The sequence below is a fragment of the Coturnix japonica genome, chromosome 7 (assembly GCF_054131305.1).
Source record: "Coturnix japonica strain WE chromosome 7, WE-NBRP24, whole genome shotgun sequence".
Lineage (NCBI taxonomy): Eukaryota > Metazoa > Chordata > Aves > Galliformes > Phasianidae > Coturnix > Coturnix japonica.
In genome coordinates, this window is record NC_140669.1 from 9,163,433 (window position 1) to 9,175,871 (window position 12,439).

The 12,439-nt window shown below is 59.9% G+C and overlaps 1 protein-coding gene across 1 annotated transcript; it reads right to left on the reverse strand.

Annotated features, from left to right (window-relative positions):
• Positions 1-933: 933 nt before the first annotated feature.
• On the reverse strand, positions 934-11,881 carry WNT10A (Wnt family member 10A). Its single transcript, XM_015869244.3, has 4 exons — positions 11,621-11,881; positions 9,286-9,548; positions 4,474-4,850; positions 934-1,975 (listed from the first exon to the last, which is right to left on the reverse strand). The coding sequence occupies exons 1-4, from the start codon at positions 11,677-11,679 to the stop codon at positions 1,508-1,510; spliced, it is 1,167 nt and encodes a 388-aa protein (XP_015724730.1). The 5' UTR covers positions 11,680-11,881; the 3' UTR covers positions 934-1,507.
• Between the last annotated feature and the right edge of the window lie 558 nt (positions 11,882-12,439).

Below are 12,439 nucleotides of genomic sequence, written 5' to 3' on the forward strand. Positions count from 1 at the left end.
TGCCGGGAAAATGGCTCTGGGAGCTCAATAGTTATCATGGGAGAGGAGGTGTCCTGCAGGCTTCTTGTGTGGTTGGAAGGATGGGTGCTTGGCAGCTGGTTTACCAATTAGTGAAACACAGGGACACTCTTTGCAACCACAGGCTTTCTGGCATCTTGCCTGTGGGTCCCAGATGCACAGCAAGGGAAGGTGCAAAGCAGATCTGAGTGTTGGTATTGCACTGGGAGCCAGATAGCCCCACAAGCAAAGGAGCTTCTGTGATAAGGCAGCCCATGCCTTGGAGCTACCTGAACATCGAGCTGGGGGACAAGTTAAGTCCTTGGGAGAATGGTCCACAACTGCAATCCCTCTCTGCATCTTTAAACACATCTCGTCCCATGACACACTTCATGCCCAGCCAGCAGCAGGGCTCAGGGTGCCCACAGAAGCATTATGAAACAAGGACGCAGGGCTCCTCCCTGCTACACCTGGGGCACATGCTTCCTCCCAGCCTGGTATTTTCCCCCTTGATTTCTTTTCTATTTCTTTCCCCTTCATTTATTATTTTGCATAGCCTCAAGGGGCACGAAGCTGTGGGAGGAGCAGGGAAGCTATCAGCCAGGAGATACCAGTGGTGTGATTCAGCAGGCTGGATGGGTGCCCTCCCTGCCACTGCAGTGGGGTGCCAGCAGGACGGATGGCTGCAAGTCTGCAGTGCCTCACTCCTATCCCTGTCCCTGCCCCTGGCAGCTCCCAGCAGCACGGGGGCAGTAGCAGGGCTATGGGGCCAACAACAGGGATTTCCATGTCTGGATGGGGTCCAGTGTGTGCCCAGACAGCTCCCAGGGCTGTGATGGCAGCAGGGCACTGTTGGGGGGCAGCAGTCCTGCAGGCTCCATCCATCCTGTTAGCACACTCAGGAGCAAAGCCCTGGACAGGAGGAAGAGCGTTCAGCACTGTCTCCAATCCACTTTTATTCACAATCAGGAAATAACTTACCATACAATAACAGGCACGCACAGTACAGTCCCGGGCACCCTTCCCTCTGGCATGCCACTGCACTACAAGAGGCGAGACCCAGCTGGGGGGCTGTGCCCCCTCCGTCCCATGGGATGCTCCATCTCCATCCCATGGAAAGCTTCCACCTCCATCCCAGGGATGCTCCGTCTCCATCCCACTCGGTGCGCAGCCCTGCACACAGCCAGAGGAGCCTGTGTGCGATACCAGTGCATCCCCCTGCCCTCCCACCCCGTGCCCTGCCATCCCCATCCCACCCCACCCCATCCCAGCGCCCACCCTGTGCCCCCCGAGCGGTGCTGGTGTCGGCAGTCTGTACAGCGTGGCTGTGCGCTCCCGGTGCTGCGGGGCTGGGTGGGCACAAGCAGCCCCCACCCTGGGTGACAATGACAAAGTGCTGGTTTCGGAGGGCCCTCGTGCTGAGCGTCTCCGGAGAGGAGGGAAGCGGCAGATCCATCACTCCCCAGTGCCGGGGCGAGCTCGTCCCCGGCACCCTGGGGCGAGCAGGCAGCTACTTGCAGACGCTGACCCACTCGGTGATGCGGCACTCCTCGCACGCCACGAAGCAGCACCAGTGGAACTTGCAGTTGCAGCGCTCGCTGCGGGTTTGCCGCAGGATGTTGTGCCCACGGCCGCAGCACAGGCTCTCACAGTTGTCCATGCCTGGGCTGGTCTTGTTGCACAGGCGCCCTTGGGTGCCCAACGAGTCCAGCGCTGGCTCTCGCTCACAGAAGTCGGGTGACTTCTCAAAGTAGACCAGCTCGCTGATGCCGGCGCGGCGGCGATGCCGTGCGTGGCCTGGCTCTAGCTGCCCTGCATTGCGGTTGTGGGGCCGGATGAGAGTGGCACCATAGAACCGGTCCTTGAGGAGGGACCCCACCAGGCGGAATTCGGGCGTCACCTGCCAGCAGGTCTTCAGCTGGCAGCTCCCCGAGGTGCCGTGGCACTTGCACTTCCTCCTCATGTTGTCCATCACCACCTGCGGGGTGGAGCGCAGGACACAGGAGTTAGTGGGGAAGATGTGGTGTTTGGGGGATGGAGAAAACAACACAGAGCTCCCTGGGGATGGACGATGTGGGTGTACCATGTTATGACAAGAGCCGAATTTCAAGCAGAAGCCAGAGATGCTCACGGTCCTGGCTTGTGATGTAGGGAGGCCACTGCCATGTATCTGCTCCCACAGAAGTCAGTGCTCTAGAAAAAAACATTTCTCAGGGAGAGCAGTGATGCAGTGGCACAGGCTGCCCAGGGAGGTGGTGGAGTCACTGTCCCTGGAGGTGCTGAAGAACCGTGGAGATGTGGCACCAAGGGCACGGTTAATGGGCATGGTGGGGATGGGTTGATGGTTGGACTAAATGACCTTAGAGGTCTTCTCCAACTTTGATGGTTCTGGGATTCTATACTGCTGTGCTGGCTGAGGAATGTGGCTAACCAAGGGACAAGGAGGACCACGGTAGCTATGCCAGGAGGAGGGGACAGTGCCAGCAGCCAGGGTGTGCCATCCCAGACAGGGATGCTGCTTTGGCCACGCCAAGGCAAACAGCTCACACCCAGTGACCCCATGGGCACAGAGCCACTGCACATCTTAAATGGAAGCAGCTTGTGCCACCCTCAGCTCCATCCCTGGCTCAGGGACTGAACATCTCCTGCTGCTACCTCAGGAGCAGAGAGGAAGTTAAGAGGCCAGTCCCCGTGCCCCACACTGCACTCCTTGGCCCAGAAGTAACTACATAATAAGGGAAATTAGCTCCAAATTACAAAGCACTGAGAGATGGAAGGCAGCAGGTGCTTTGAAGCACTTTGCCACCAGTTTTGTCGTGGTTGGGAAGCAATTTCCTGCACAGCCCCAGCTTCAGCATGCAGAGAAAGAGTTTCCCAATAAGTCTACCTGACCCTAGCCCCAGCAAATCCCCCTCCTACAGGGACACCCCAATACCTCTGGATGCCCAAGCCAGGCTGGGGCTGGTACACAGCATCCCAAACGTGCTAGTATGATTGCATTCTTATGCTCCACAGGGGCTCGAGGGGATATGTGGCCCCATGCAAGGCCACATCCCATGATGTCCCAGCCATCCCTGGCCACCCTGCTTTGTGCTAGGTGCACTTTGTCTGTTCCTGCTCCATCCCTGGGGGAGATGTGTGCACAAGGAGTGCCTTGTTTTGGTGGGGGTGGGTATTTTTTGCCACTTGTTTTTGAGTAAATCTCCCCGTTGCTAAGCACTTATGGTAATGAAGGTAGGTCAGGGAAACACGCCTGGAGCTCTGGGCACATGGCGCAGAGGTCTGGGCTGGGCTGGAGGTTGGCTTTCATCCTGCGGAGAGCCCTGTCTCCTGCTGGGAACAGCCTCTGCCTCGCAGGCCATGAGCTGTGCCGATTCACTTGCCATGCCCTGGGTGTGCCAGCAGGGAACACCAGCTGCTCCTGCCATCCCGGGAACATGCTGTCATCACCATCTTCCCTCTCTTTCCCATGTTCCTTTCCCGTGGCTGAACCAGGAAAACCCATCTGTAGAGCTGCAGTCCTCATGGGATGGAGCATGGATGACACAACATGGACCATCCAAGCTACCGTGTCAGGCATCCCAAGCCCTGCGTGGCAGCATCCTGGCCTGTAGACGGCTTCTTCTCCCTCTGCATGGGGAGCAAAAGCCCACCACACTCATGAGTCCCCCAGGACTCTGCCACCACCTCTCCTTCGTGCATCCCTATCCTGGCCATGTCCTTCTCCCCTCTCACAGACACCCGCGTTCAGCACATGCCCTGACTCGCTGGTGCTTTCTTTCACACATTCCCAGCTCCTCCCAGACACGCTCATAAGAGCTTTATCATAGCCCTTTGTTGTGAGGGTAATGGGTAGTTCCAGGCTGCCTTTCATCCTCTTACTCTCTGATCTGGCGGGTTAGGAGGGCTTGCAGAGCCTCCTGCATGCTGGGCTCTTTGGTTTGCATAGGAAGCTCTGGGGCAACCCTTTGCCCTCGGGCTCCCTATGCAAACTCAAGGCCATGATGACCAGTGCCCATCTGACTTGGAGGATGCTTCCACGTATCAGGAGAATGTGATAACCACTACACTACAGAAACCCACATCCCACTGCCACCAACAGTGGCCTTCGGTGGCACTGTCACCTCCCCTGGCAATGCAGGGGGTGAGCTGGGAACCAGGCATGTGCTGGCCCTCTCTACATGCAAAGCACCCTCGTGATGCACGCGCTGAGCATCCTCAAAGGTGAAGATGCAGTGGGTAAGGCCGGTACATGGTAAGGGACAGCGCTCTGCATGTGGTGGCCAAGCACTGCTCGAGGAACCAGAGCTCAGCGTTCCCACCCCAGGAGAGGAGAAGACCACAGAGCTGCTGCACCCAGCACTGCCACTCCTTCCTGGGGAATTCCCAGCAGATTGCTCCTTATTTGTGCAGGAATATATATCTAGGAGTGAGGGCATGGCATGGCTTTGTGAAGGCAGCCCTGATGCCACTCACCTGCCGCCCCACGCGGTTGTTGTGCAGCCTCATGCGCGAGTGGATGTCCCTGTAGGTTTCCCGAGAGTCGAGGAAATCCTTGGAAAACTTCTCCCCATAGTCCACGTCTGGGCTGCACCCACCCCACTCCCAGGAGTCCTGGAGGCCGGGGGTCTCAGCCGGCATGTGCTCCATGTGCACACCGTGCACCATGCCTTTGCCGCGGTTCATGGCCTCCAGCTGGAGCCGGTGCAGCTTGCGGCGGAAAGCCTCCTCGTCGCCCCGTCGCTTCTGGTCACAACCACACGCCTGCAGCTTGCCGAGGGCACAGGCGTTGGACACGGCGTGCACCACACCGGCGGCCGCGATGGCGTAAGCAAAGGCACTCTCCCGGAAGCCTGCAAGGATGGAGAGAGGGGGGCTCAGGGTGGGCTCACGGAGCACCAGCAGAACCCCTCTAGCTGCACTCGGTGGCCCATTCCTGAGCCCCAGCACTGGGAAGCAAGGAGAGGGTGCACCCCAAAGGATGGTCACCTCCCTCCCAGCTGTGGAAATGTCCTATAAATGTGATACAAGGCTGGAAAAATCGTGCATCCCCACTTCTAGAATGTGCCGCGACCGCACCGCGCCCTGCCAGGGCAGGCAGCTGGTTGTCGTTACACGCTGCAGAGTGAGGACATCCGCACATGTCATTAGCTGCAGATGGGGCGGCCAGGGACAGGGACGCTGCCCAACGTGTGCGCTTGGTGCTGGAGATGCTCGCCAGCACGCATGCCTCCTCCGTGGTTCGTGGCCGCCTGCTGAGCAAACGCTATGATCTTATTAAAGGGAAATGAAATGCATCTCGGAAACCTGCATTTAAAGTCGTGCTGCTCTTTTGTGTGCTAATTTGACACCGCCGCATTTAAAAAATTAACGAGGCGCTGCTTAAAAGCAACCAGGAGCCTCTCCCAGCTTCTCTTCGGTGTCGGACAAGCTTGCTCTGAGCCAGTCCCTTCCAATGCACAAGTTGAACAACATTTTTCGTCAGGCAGGTAATGGTGCAGCTCCCGGGGAGGCAGTGCTGGTAACACTTCCACACCCAAACAGCCCATGTGCCCCTCTCCATCCCTGAGCCCCTCTGCCGCCTCCCCACTCTGTGCCCCTGCCTGCCTCTGCTCATGCCTAACTCCTATACCCAGCTTCACGCTCTCCTCTCCAGCCTTGCCTTTCCGTTAGCCCCACTCTCAAGTTTCCCCAACCTAACTCAATTTCCCATGCAGCATCTCCTTAAAATCCCTTCTGGAGACCAGACAGAAGACGTACCCCACCCATTTTGTCTACCAAGCCTGTCTCCTTGCTGGTGAAGAGGTTGAGTTGGTTTAGAGCCCTCCACAGCTGGGAAACCCGTGGGGTCAAGCACCAGCTCTTCTCCTTCCCCTGCTGCCCTCCAGCCATGCAGAAGTGGATGGAAGAGGCTGAGGGGTCCCCATCTTCCAGGCCCTGGGCAGACAATGCTCAGGCAATGCCCAGGCTGCAGCTGAGCCAGTATATTTCTGCATCCAGGGTCAGCTCATGGTCCTCGCTCTAAGAGCCCAGATGTGGCCGCAAAGCAGTGAGCAAGGTGGCTGAAGGTGACAACCACAGTCTGGGCAAGGGAGGATTTTCCAAGAACCACAGCCAAGCGTGATGTGCATCAGAGGGAGGCTCTCCATCTGCCCCAGTCATCTAAGACCTTGATGGTGACAAAGCCACCAGACCCCTCCAGGAACTGCAGATGAGGCTGTAGCCATGGGAGAAGCAGGGAGAAGGGCTGTGGGAAGCACTGCATCCTGCTGGATGAGAGAATGTAGGACAAGACCCTGACAGCACAACCAGGACCCAGCCTATTACGTACTTAAAGGACTGCTGGGCACCCACTAAGAGATCTTTCTTTCCCTTATGCCAATGATGAGTCCAAAAGGGTCAGACCTGGGATGGTCAGATCCCTAAGTGCCTTCTTGAGCAGGGAAAATTCTCCATCATGGCTCTCTGTCTCTGGGCACCTCAGAAATGAAGGACATTTAGCAGGAGCCCAAGATGCACTCTGCTGGGCGCACAGCAGCTTCTCCATCTCTTAGAAGGGTGTGGGACCAAGGAGGTGGTCCCAGCCCATGGGCTCCATGGTCTCCTAGGGCAATGCGAGCTGGACGCTGTACATCATAAAACTCTTCCTAGCTCTTCTCCCACCACCACCCGCAAAAGCCGGCTGGTCCCAACACGCCGCCTCTCCCCCAGTCCTGCTCCCTCCCTCCCTCCCCTCTCTCTAATTAAACTGCAGGTGAACCTGCCAGGCTCTGGCCCCACGCCAGGCACTAAACGGCTCCCTGCAGATCGCGACTTGCCTCCCTGCACCTCCCAGGCGTGCCAGGGACAGCCTGGAGCCCTCGCTCCAAGCACGCAGCTCCCATCTGCCCATGGCACTGCCAGCCAGGAGCTCCATGGGCTGCAGGGAGAAAAGATGCTGCCCATTGCCAAGGGCACTGCTTGTGCCCATCTCCTTGGGGGAAGATCCAGGGACTGTGGGCACCCACAGAGATGTGGCTGAGTAACCATAGCACCTGCGTGTGCTTTAGGGCCAGGTGGGCAAAGTCCTCAGCTTGCTTGAGGGTAGCAAAAACCCAGCCAAGATCCCAGCTGCAGCTGTACCTGGCCAGGCACTGCGGTCTGTGAGCACTGGTGCTTGGCTGGGGCTCTGCATGGCCGGGTGCTGGTGTCCCAAGCTCTGGATGGCCACAACAGCACCTGCCTGCTGCATGCTGCCCTTACCAAGTGCAGATCACAGTTGGCTGTTACCCAGCACCTGGCTCTCCCAGCCTGGCAGGGAGTCCCCCCCTCCTTGCTGGGTGAATCAGGCTTTGGCTGGGTCCCACAGCCCCCTTGGCACTAGAGTGTCTTTCCTGGGAGGACACAGGCTTGCAAACCTCACGCAGCCTCCAAAGGCTGCAAAGGAAATCAGAGGGGCACTGCACTCCAGGACAGAGTACAGTTCCCACTTCTTTCAGAGCTCTAAATAGATGGGATTGGGATGAGCAAAGGGACATACTGGATCTCTCAGTACCCCTCAAGTAGCCTCTGCCCCACAGACAGGTAGTGTCAGTGTAGCACTGTGCCATGAGTGCATTGGCATGTGCAGTACCAGGACAAGGGTCACTTACAGCAAAGCTCATGGCACGCAACCACGCATGGTACAACCTAACCAACTGCCCCTGGGTACCAGGGACAGCCCACAGCTCATGGCACATCTCTGTACGCCTGCCCCTGCTGGCCATCAGCATCCTTTTCCCCACTCTTCCGTTCAGAATAGGGTTCCCATCATGCCCAGTGTGAAGCCTCCCTGTTTGTCCCCAGCTCCCTAGGGTTTGCATCAAGTCTATGGGACCGAGCCCCAGCTTTGTGAGACCAAACTGGACTGGGTATATGGTGCTGGGTGCTGGGGAGATGCGTGAGATGTGGGAGGACGGGGTGGAGCAGGGAGAAGCGAGAAGAGCGGGAGGAGAAGGCAGCTACAAATAATTTAAAGTGAGGTTCACGCACGGCTGAACTGATGGCAGAAGAAGTGGGAAAAGGAATGAAAGATTAAAGGGGTCTGTCACTTCGGGTTACAAACAACAATCCTTCGAGCGCGCTGCGTTCCCAGGCACGGCAGGGATGGGGCAGAGACCTGCTCCCTGCAGACCAAATGCATTAATGCCTGCTGCATGGAGCCTGCACCCCTCGCTTCACATCTCCTCCCAGCTGCGGGTGGGAGATGCACCCTGCATCCCTGCTCCAATGGCTGTTCCATTCCTGTGTGTCTATGACAGCCTCAAAGCAGAGTCTAGAGCTCCAGCTCCAGTATTGAGGGATCTGAGTGGGCTGGAAGCAGATCAGGGCATCAGCCTCAAGATCTGCTCTATGCCAAAATGGTTCTGAGCAACCACATAGGATCCTTATCTCCTTCCTTCCCCTGGATCACAACAAAGTGCTGGTAGCAGGAGACAGAAACATCTCCATGTGCCTGTGTCTCTGCTTCCTGAGGAGAACAGAAACAAATACATTCCTCCAAGACCTGGAAATACTACGATGCTTATCAGGGTTGCTGGTCCCCACCCTCCCTGCCAGGCCATAACCTGGGCACTGCTCACTGAGGCACTGGTGCTGCCACCAGCACTGCCTTGACCTCTCCCACCCATGGCCTGGACCAACAAGCACCTTGCTGTGTGCTGAGCACCAGGTCCCATGCACAGGAAGAAGGAACACTCAAGTCCTACAGAAGGTTCCACCATCGTGCCACCACCCCGAGCTGTGCTGTGCAGGCAGCAGAGCTCCCAGGGGAGCCTGTCCCCAGGTAATCCAATGCCTCACAGTCCTACAGGCAGGGAGCCCTCAGCTCTGGGCAGCCCATGCCAATGCAGGGCACCAAGATGATGGGCTACATCCCTACCTACATCCCATTGCTTCTGCTCACCATGATACACCAAAACATTGTTCCTGCATAGGACAGTCCATCCACCAAACCAAACCCCAGAGTGAGGCATCCACCTACATCTATGGTGTGTGTGTTAGGGGGGGGAATGCTGGAAAGTTTTGGACAGCTCAGGACAAGGACAAGAAAGAAGACACATGGAAAAGAGCCCAGGTTTGCTGCTGCTTGCTCTGGCAGGTCTTCAGGCTTTTTCATATCCCTGCCTTCACCTGCAGGATGCCAAAGACCTGGCCTGGTCCCCTGGGCTACAGAGGAGATGTGGAGTGCCCATGAGGAGTCTGTGAGGCTCCTGAGAGCAGTTTCTGGGCGAAAGACGAGGAAGAGGAGAGAGGCTCTTTGGCCCTTACCTCTGCTGAAGATGATGCTCTCGTAGGGGATCTTGTTCTTGGTCTCGAGGCTGGAGCAGTTCCAGCGCTGGTCCCGGAACTGGTGCTGACACTCGTGGATGGCGATCTGGATGCCCTGGATGGCTGAGGCTGTCACGTCAGGGTGCCGCACACACACCTCCAGCTGCCTCCGCGTCAGCCCCGGCAGTGTCAGGCACACCGTGTTGGCGTTCAGCACCGGCTCCGATGGCAGCTTCAGGCCCAGGATCTCATTGGAACAGGAGCTTGGGGGGAAAAGGGAAATGCGTGAGCTTGGGGTGAGCGAGGTGCCGAGAGCTTGGGGAGGGGGAAGACCTTGTGGGGGCAAATGGGAAGGGAGATGCTCCTCTCCACACACAGAGCCCGCTGCCTGTGGGTGACAGCAAGTCAAGTAAGCTGCAGATTTTCCCCTAGGCTTGTCTATCCACAAAGACTCCAGAGCACAAGATCCATCACAGGTCTGGCTCTGTCCACGCTGCACCCATTGTATGGTACTGCTGGTCCTCACAAGGGAGGTGACCAGAGGGACCAGCCTTTTTCTTCCTGGCAATTTCAGAGCTGAGCACACTGATGCATTACTCACAAGCTTCCAGCAGTCATTCCAAACCCACCCACAGTCACATCCCAGCCCCACTGACCACGAGAGCAGTCACTTCTAAGAGCAGAAAGCGCTGGCAGATGGATGGGGACAAGGTAGTGGGGTGCAGCTACTTCTCCAAGCAGAGATGCTGTCTTGTGAGACAGGGAGGTGGATGAAGTGTGGGAGACAGGAGGGTGGTACAGCCAGCACAGGCAGATGTGGAGAAGAAGATGGGTAGGACCACAGTGTGCAGGCTAAGGATCTGCAGGATGCACAGCAGGCTCGGGTCCCTGCCCTGGATGCTCCTTAGCATCCTGCACCTGCATCAGGGTCCAGCACTGCTCCTTATTCAGGACAGCTCAGTCTCCAGGCAGGGATCCCTGTGCCCTTGAACAACCAGGAGGTGGGATCTGGGAGGAGCAGGGTGCAGGAGCCCTTCGAAGCTTGGTTACAGAACTGATACTTGGAGGAGAATGCTGCAGGATGGACTGCAGTTCCCGCACAGAGCAGCCAGGCCCTGCAGAGGAGGGCTGCTCCCCCTCTACTCCCTCAAGCCCTGCCGGGTGCAGAAGAGAAGCAGCTCCAGAGGCAGGGAGGCAAGGAGGAAGGGCTCAGCCCAGGCGTCCCTGCAGAATTACAGCTAGGTCAGGAGCTGTCAGCGTCAGGCTGCTGCTGTCTCCAGCTTCCCAAGTGTGTTTACACCCATCCCGTCACAGCAAGGACCTTATCCCCTGCTTGTCCTGAGCCAGCCCCAGTGCCTGCCACCTTCACCCAGCAGCACCACGGGGAGGGGGATGGATAATGTCATTTTCCCCATAGCACAGAGGGGAAACTGAGGCAGAGGCCGTTCTGCAGGGCCTCAATAGAGGAGGGCAGGTCCTGCTTCCTCTCGCTCCTCCCAGAGCTCATGGGAGCCGGGGACCCGCACGGGGCTGTCACTGTCACTGTCACTGTCACTGTCACCGTCCCTAGGAGGACACAGCGCTCCCCCCTTGAAATCAGGATTTAAACTTGATTTCACGGTGACAAGCCCCCAGGTCACAGGCTGCAGCGGCTGCTGCTTTAATTAATACAAGTCCCAACGTTAACAAATTATATTTAAAGGGGCTGGAGGGAGGGGGAAGGGCGGGGGACTCCCCCCCACCAGCAGCAGCGTTAACCCCTGGCTGCCTGCAGCACACAAGTTTCAGAGCGGGCAGAGGGGAGCTCCCACTCACCCCGGGGAGATGGAGCCGAACGGGGGCGGTGAGTGCTGGGGGGGCCGCGTTCTGGAAGGCAGGCGGCCCCCAGCCGCCCCACTTCGCCTTCGGGATCGGTAGCGCCGGGTGTAGCGGGGGGGGGAACCGGCCTTATCTCCCGCCCGGTGCGCGGTCCCCGGGTGCAGAGCCCGAAGGCAGTGATGCCCGGCACCTCTCCCTCGACGGCGGCAGCGGCCCCCTGCGCCGCTCCCGCATTCCCCGGCCTCCCGCGAGGCAGAGCGGGGAAACTGAGGCAGACAGGGCAGCCGCTGGGGCGGCTCGGGCCGGGAGGATGACGAGAAGCACCCGGAGCCGGGGGGAGCAGCGACCCTGACAGCGGCCGGATCGCGGGGAGCGGGGCGGCGGGGGGACCGCACCGGGGGAAGCACCGCAGCAGGGGGAGGACCCGCGGAGCCCCCGCCGCGGCTCGACCCCGGAGCGGGGCTGTGCGCGTTGGCTCGCCGGGGGTCGAGGCGCTGGGGATGGGGGCAGTTCCTACCTGGGTACCCAGAGGCTGAGCAGCAGCGAGCAGAGTCCGTGGGCCAGGGCCGGGCGCATCTTCGCTGGGGCAGCGGCTGTGCGGGCTGCGGGCGGGCGGGCGCCTTTGGGGCAGGGGCGGCGGGGCTCGGCGCTGCTCTCTGCCCGCTTTGTTTGTTGTGGGTTGTTTGCTTGTTTGTGTTTTCCCCTCTCCTCCCTCTCACTGGCTCCCTGCGCGCCGGGGCTCGGCTCGCCGGGGCGGCTCTGCCATCCTCCCTGGATGCCCCCCCCGCCGCCTCCCGCCGCCCCAGCGCCCTCCGAGCCCAGCGAGGGCCGCGTGCCCCCCGCCCTGCCCACCGCCGCCCCGCCGCGCTCAGCCTCCCGCCTCAGCCCCCCATAGCGGCGCGGCCCGGCGGGCCGGGGGGGCCCTCGGCCGCCGCTCCCCAGGGCGCCCCGAGGCTCCGGGGCCGCGGCGGGCGTGGGCAGGGCGCCCGGGGGGGGTGGCCGGGCAAGAGGCGCGGGGGCTCCCTCGGGGCCCGAAGGCACATGGGGAGCCGCGGGCCCCCCCGCCGGTATCGCCGGGCCGAGCGGGCAGGGTCGCGGCCGGAGCGCCCCGGTAGCGCTGGGCGCGGAGCGGCGGCGGCGGCGGCTCTGCCTGGGATCGCGCTGCGCCGAGCATTACTCAGCGCCCGGAGCCCGAGTCCCGACACGTCCAGACAGGAGCCCGCGGGGGAAGGACGGGGCAGAGAGGGTGGCAGCGGGGCGGGGAGGCGGCGTGTCGCACGCAGCCTGGCGGGGAGGGAGCGGGCGGCGCGGGGGGAGCGGGCACGGAGCGGGGAAG

Coding starts and splice junctions, on each gene's coding strand:
- WNT10A (XM_015869244.3), bottom strand. CDS start 11,679: ATGCGCCCGGCCCTGGCCCACGGACTCTGCTCGCTGCTGCTCAGCCTC. Junction 9,549..11,620: donor CTCAGCCTCTGGGTACCCAG/GTAGGAACTGCC, acceptor TTTCCCCCCAAG/CTCCTGTTCCAATGAGATCC. Junction 1,976..4,473: donor ACAACCGCGTGGGGCGGCAG/GTGAGTGGCATC, acceptor TCCACCCCGCAG/GTGGTGATGGACAACATGAG.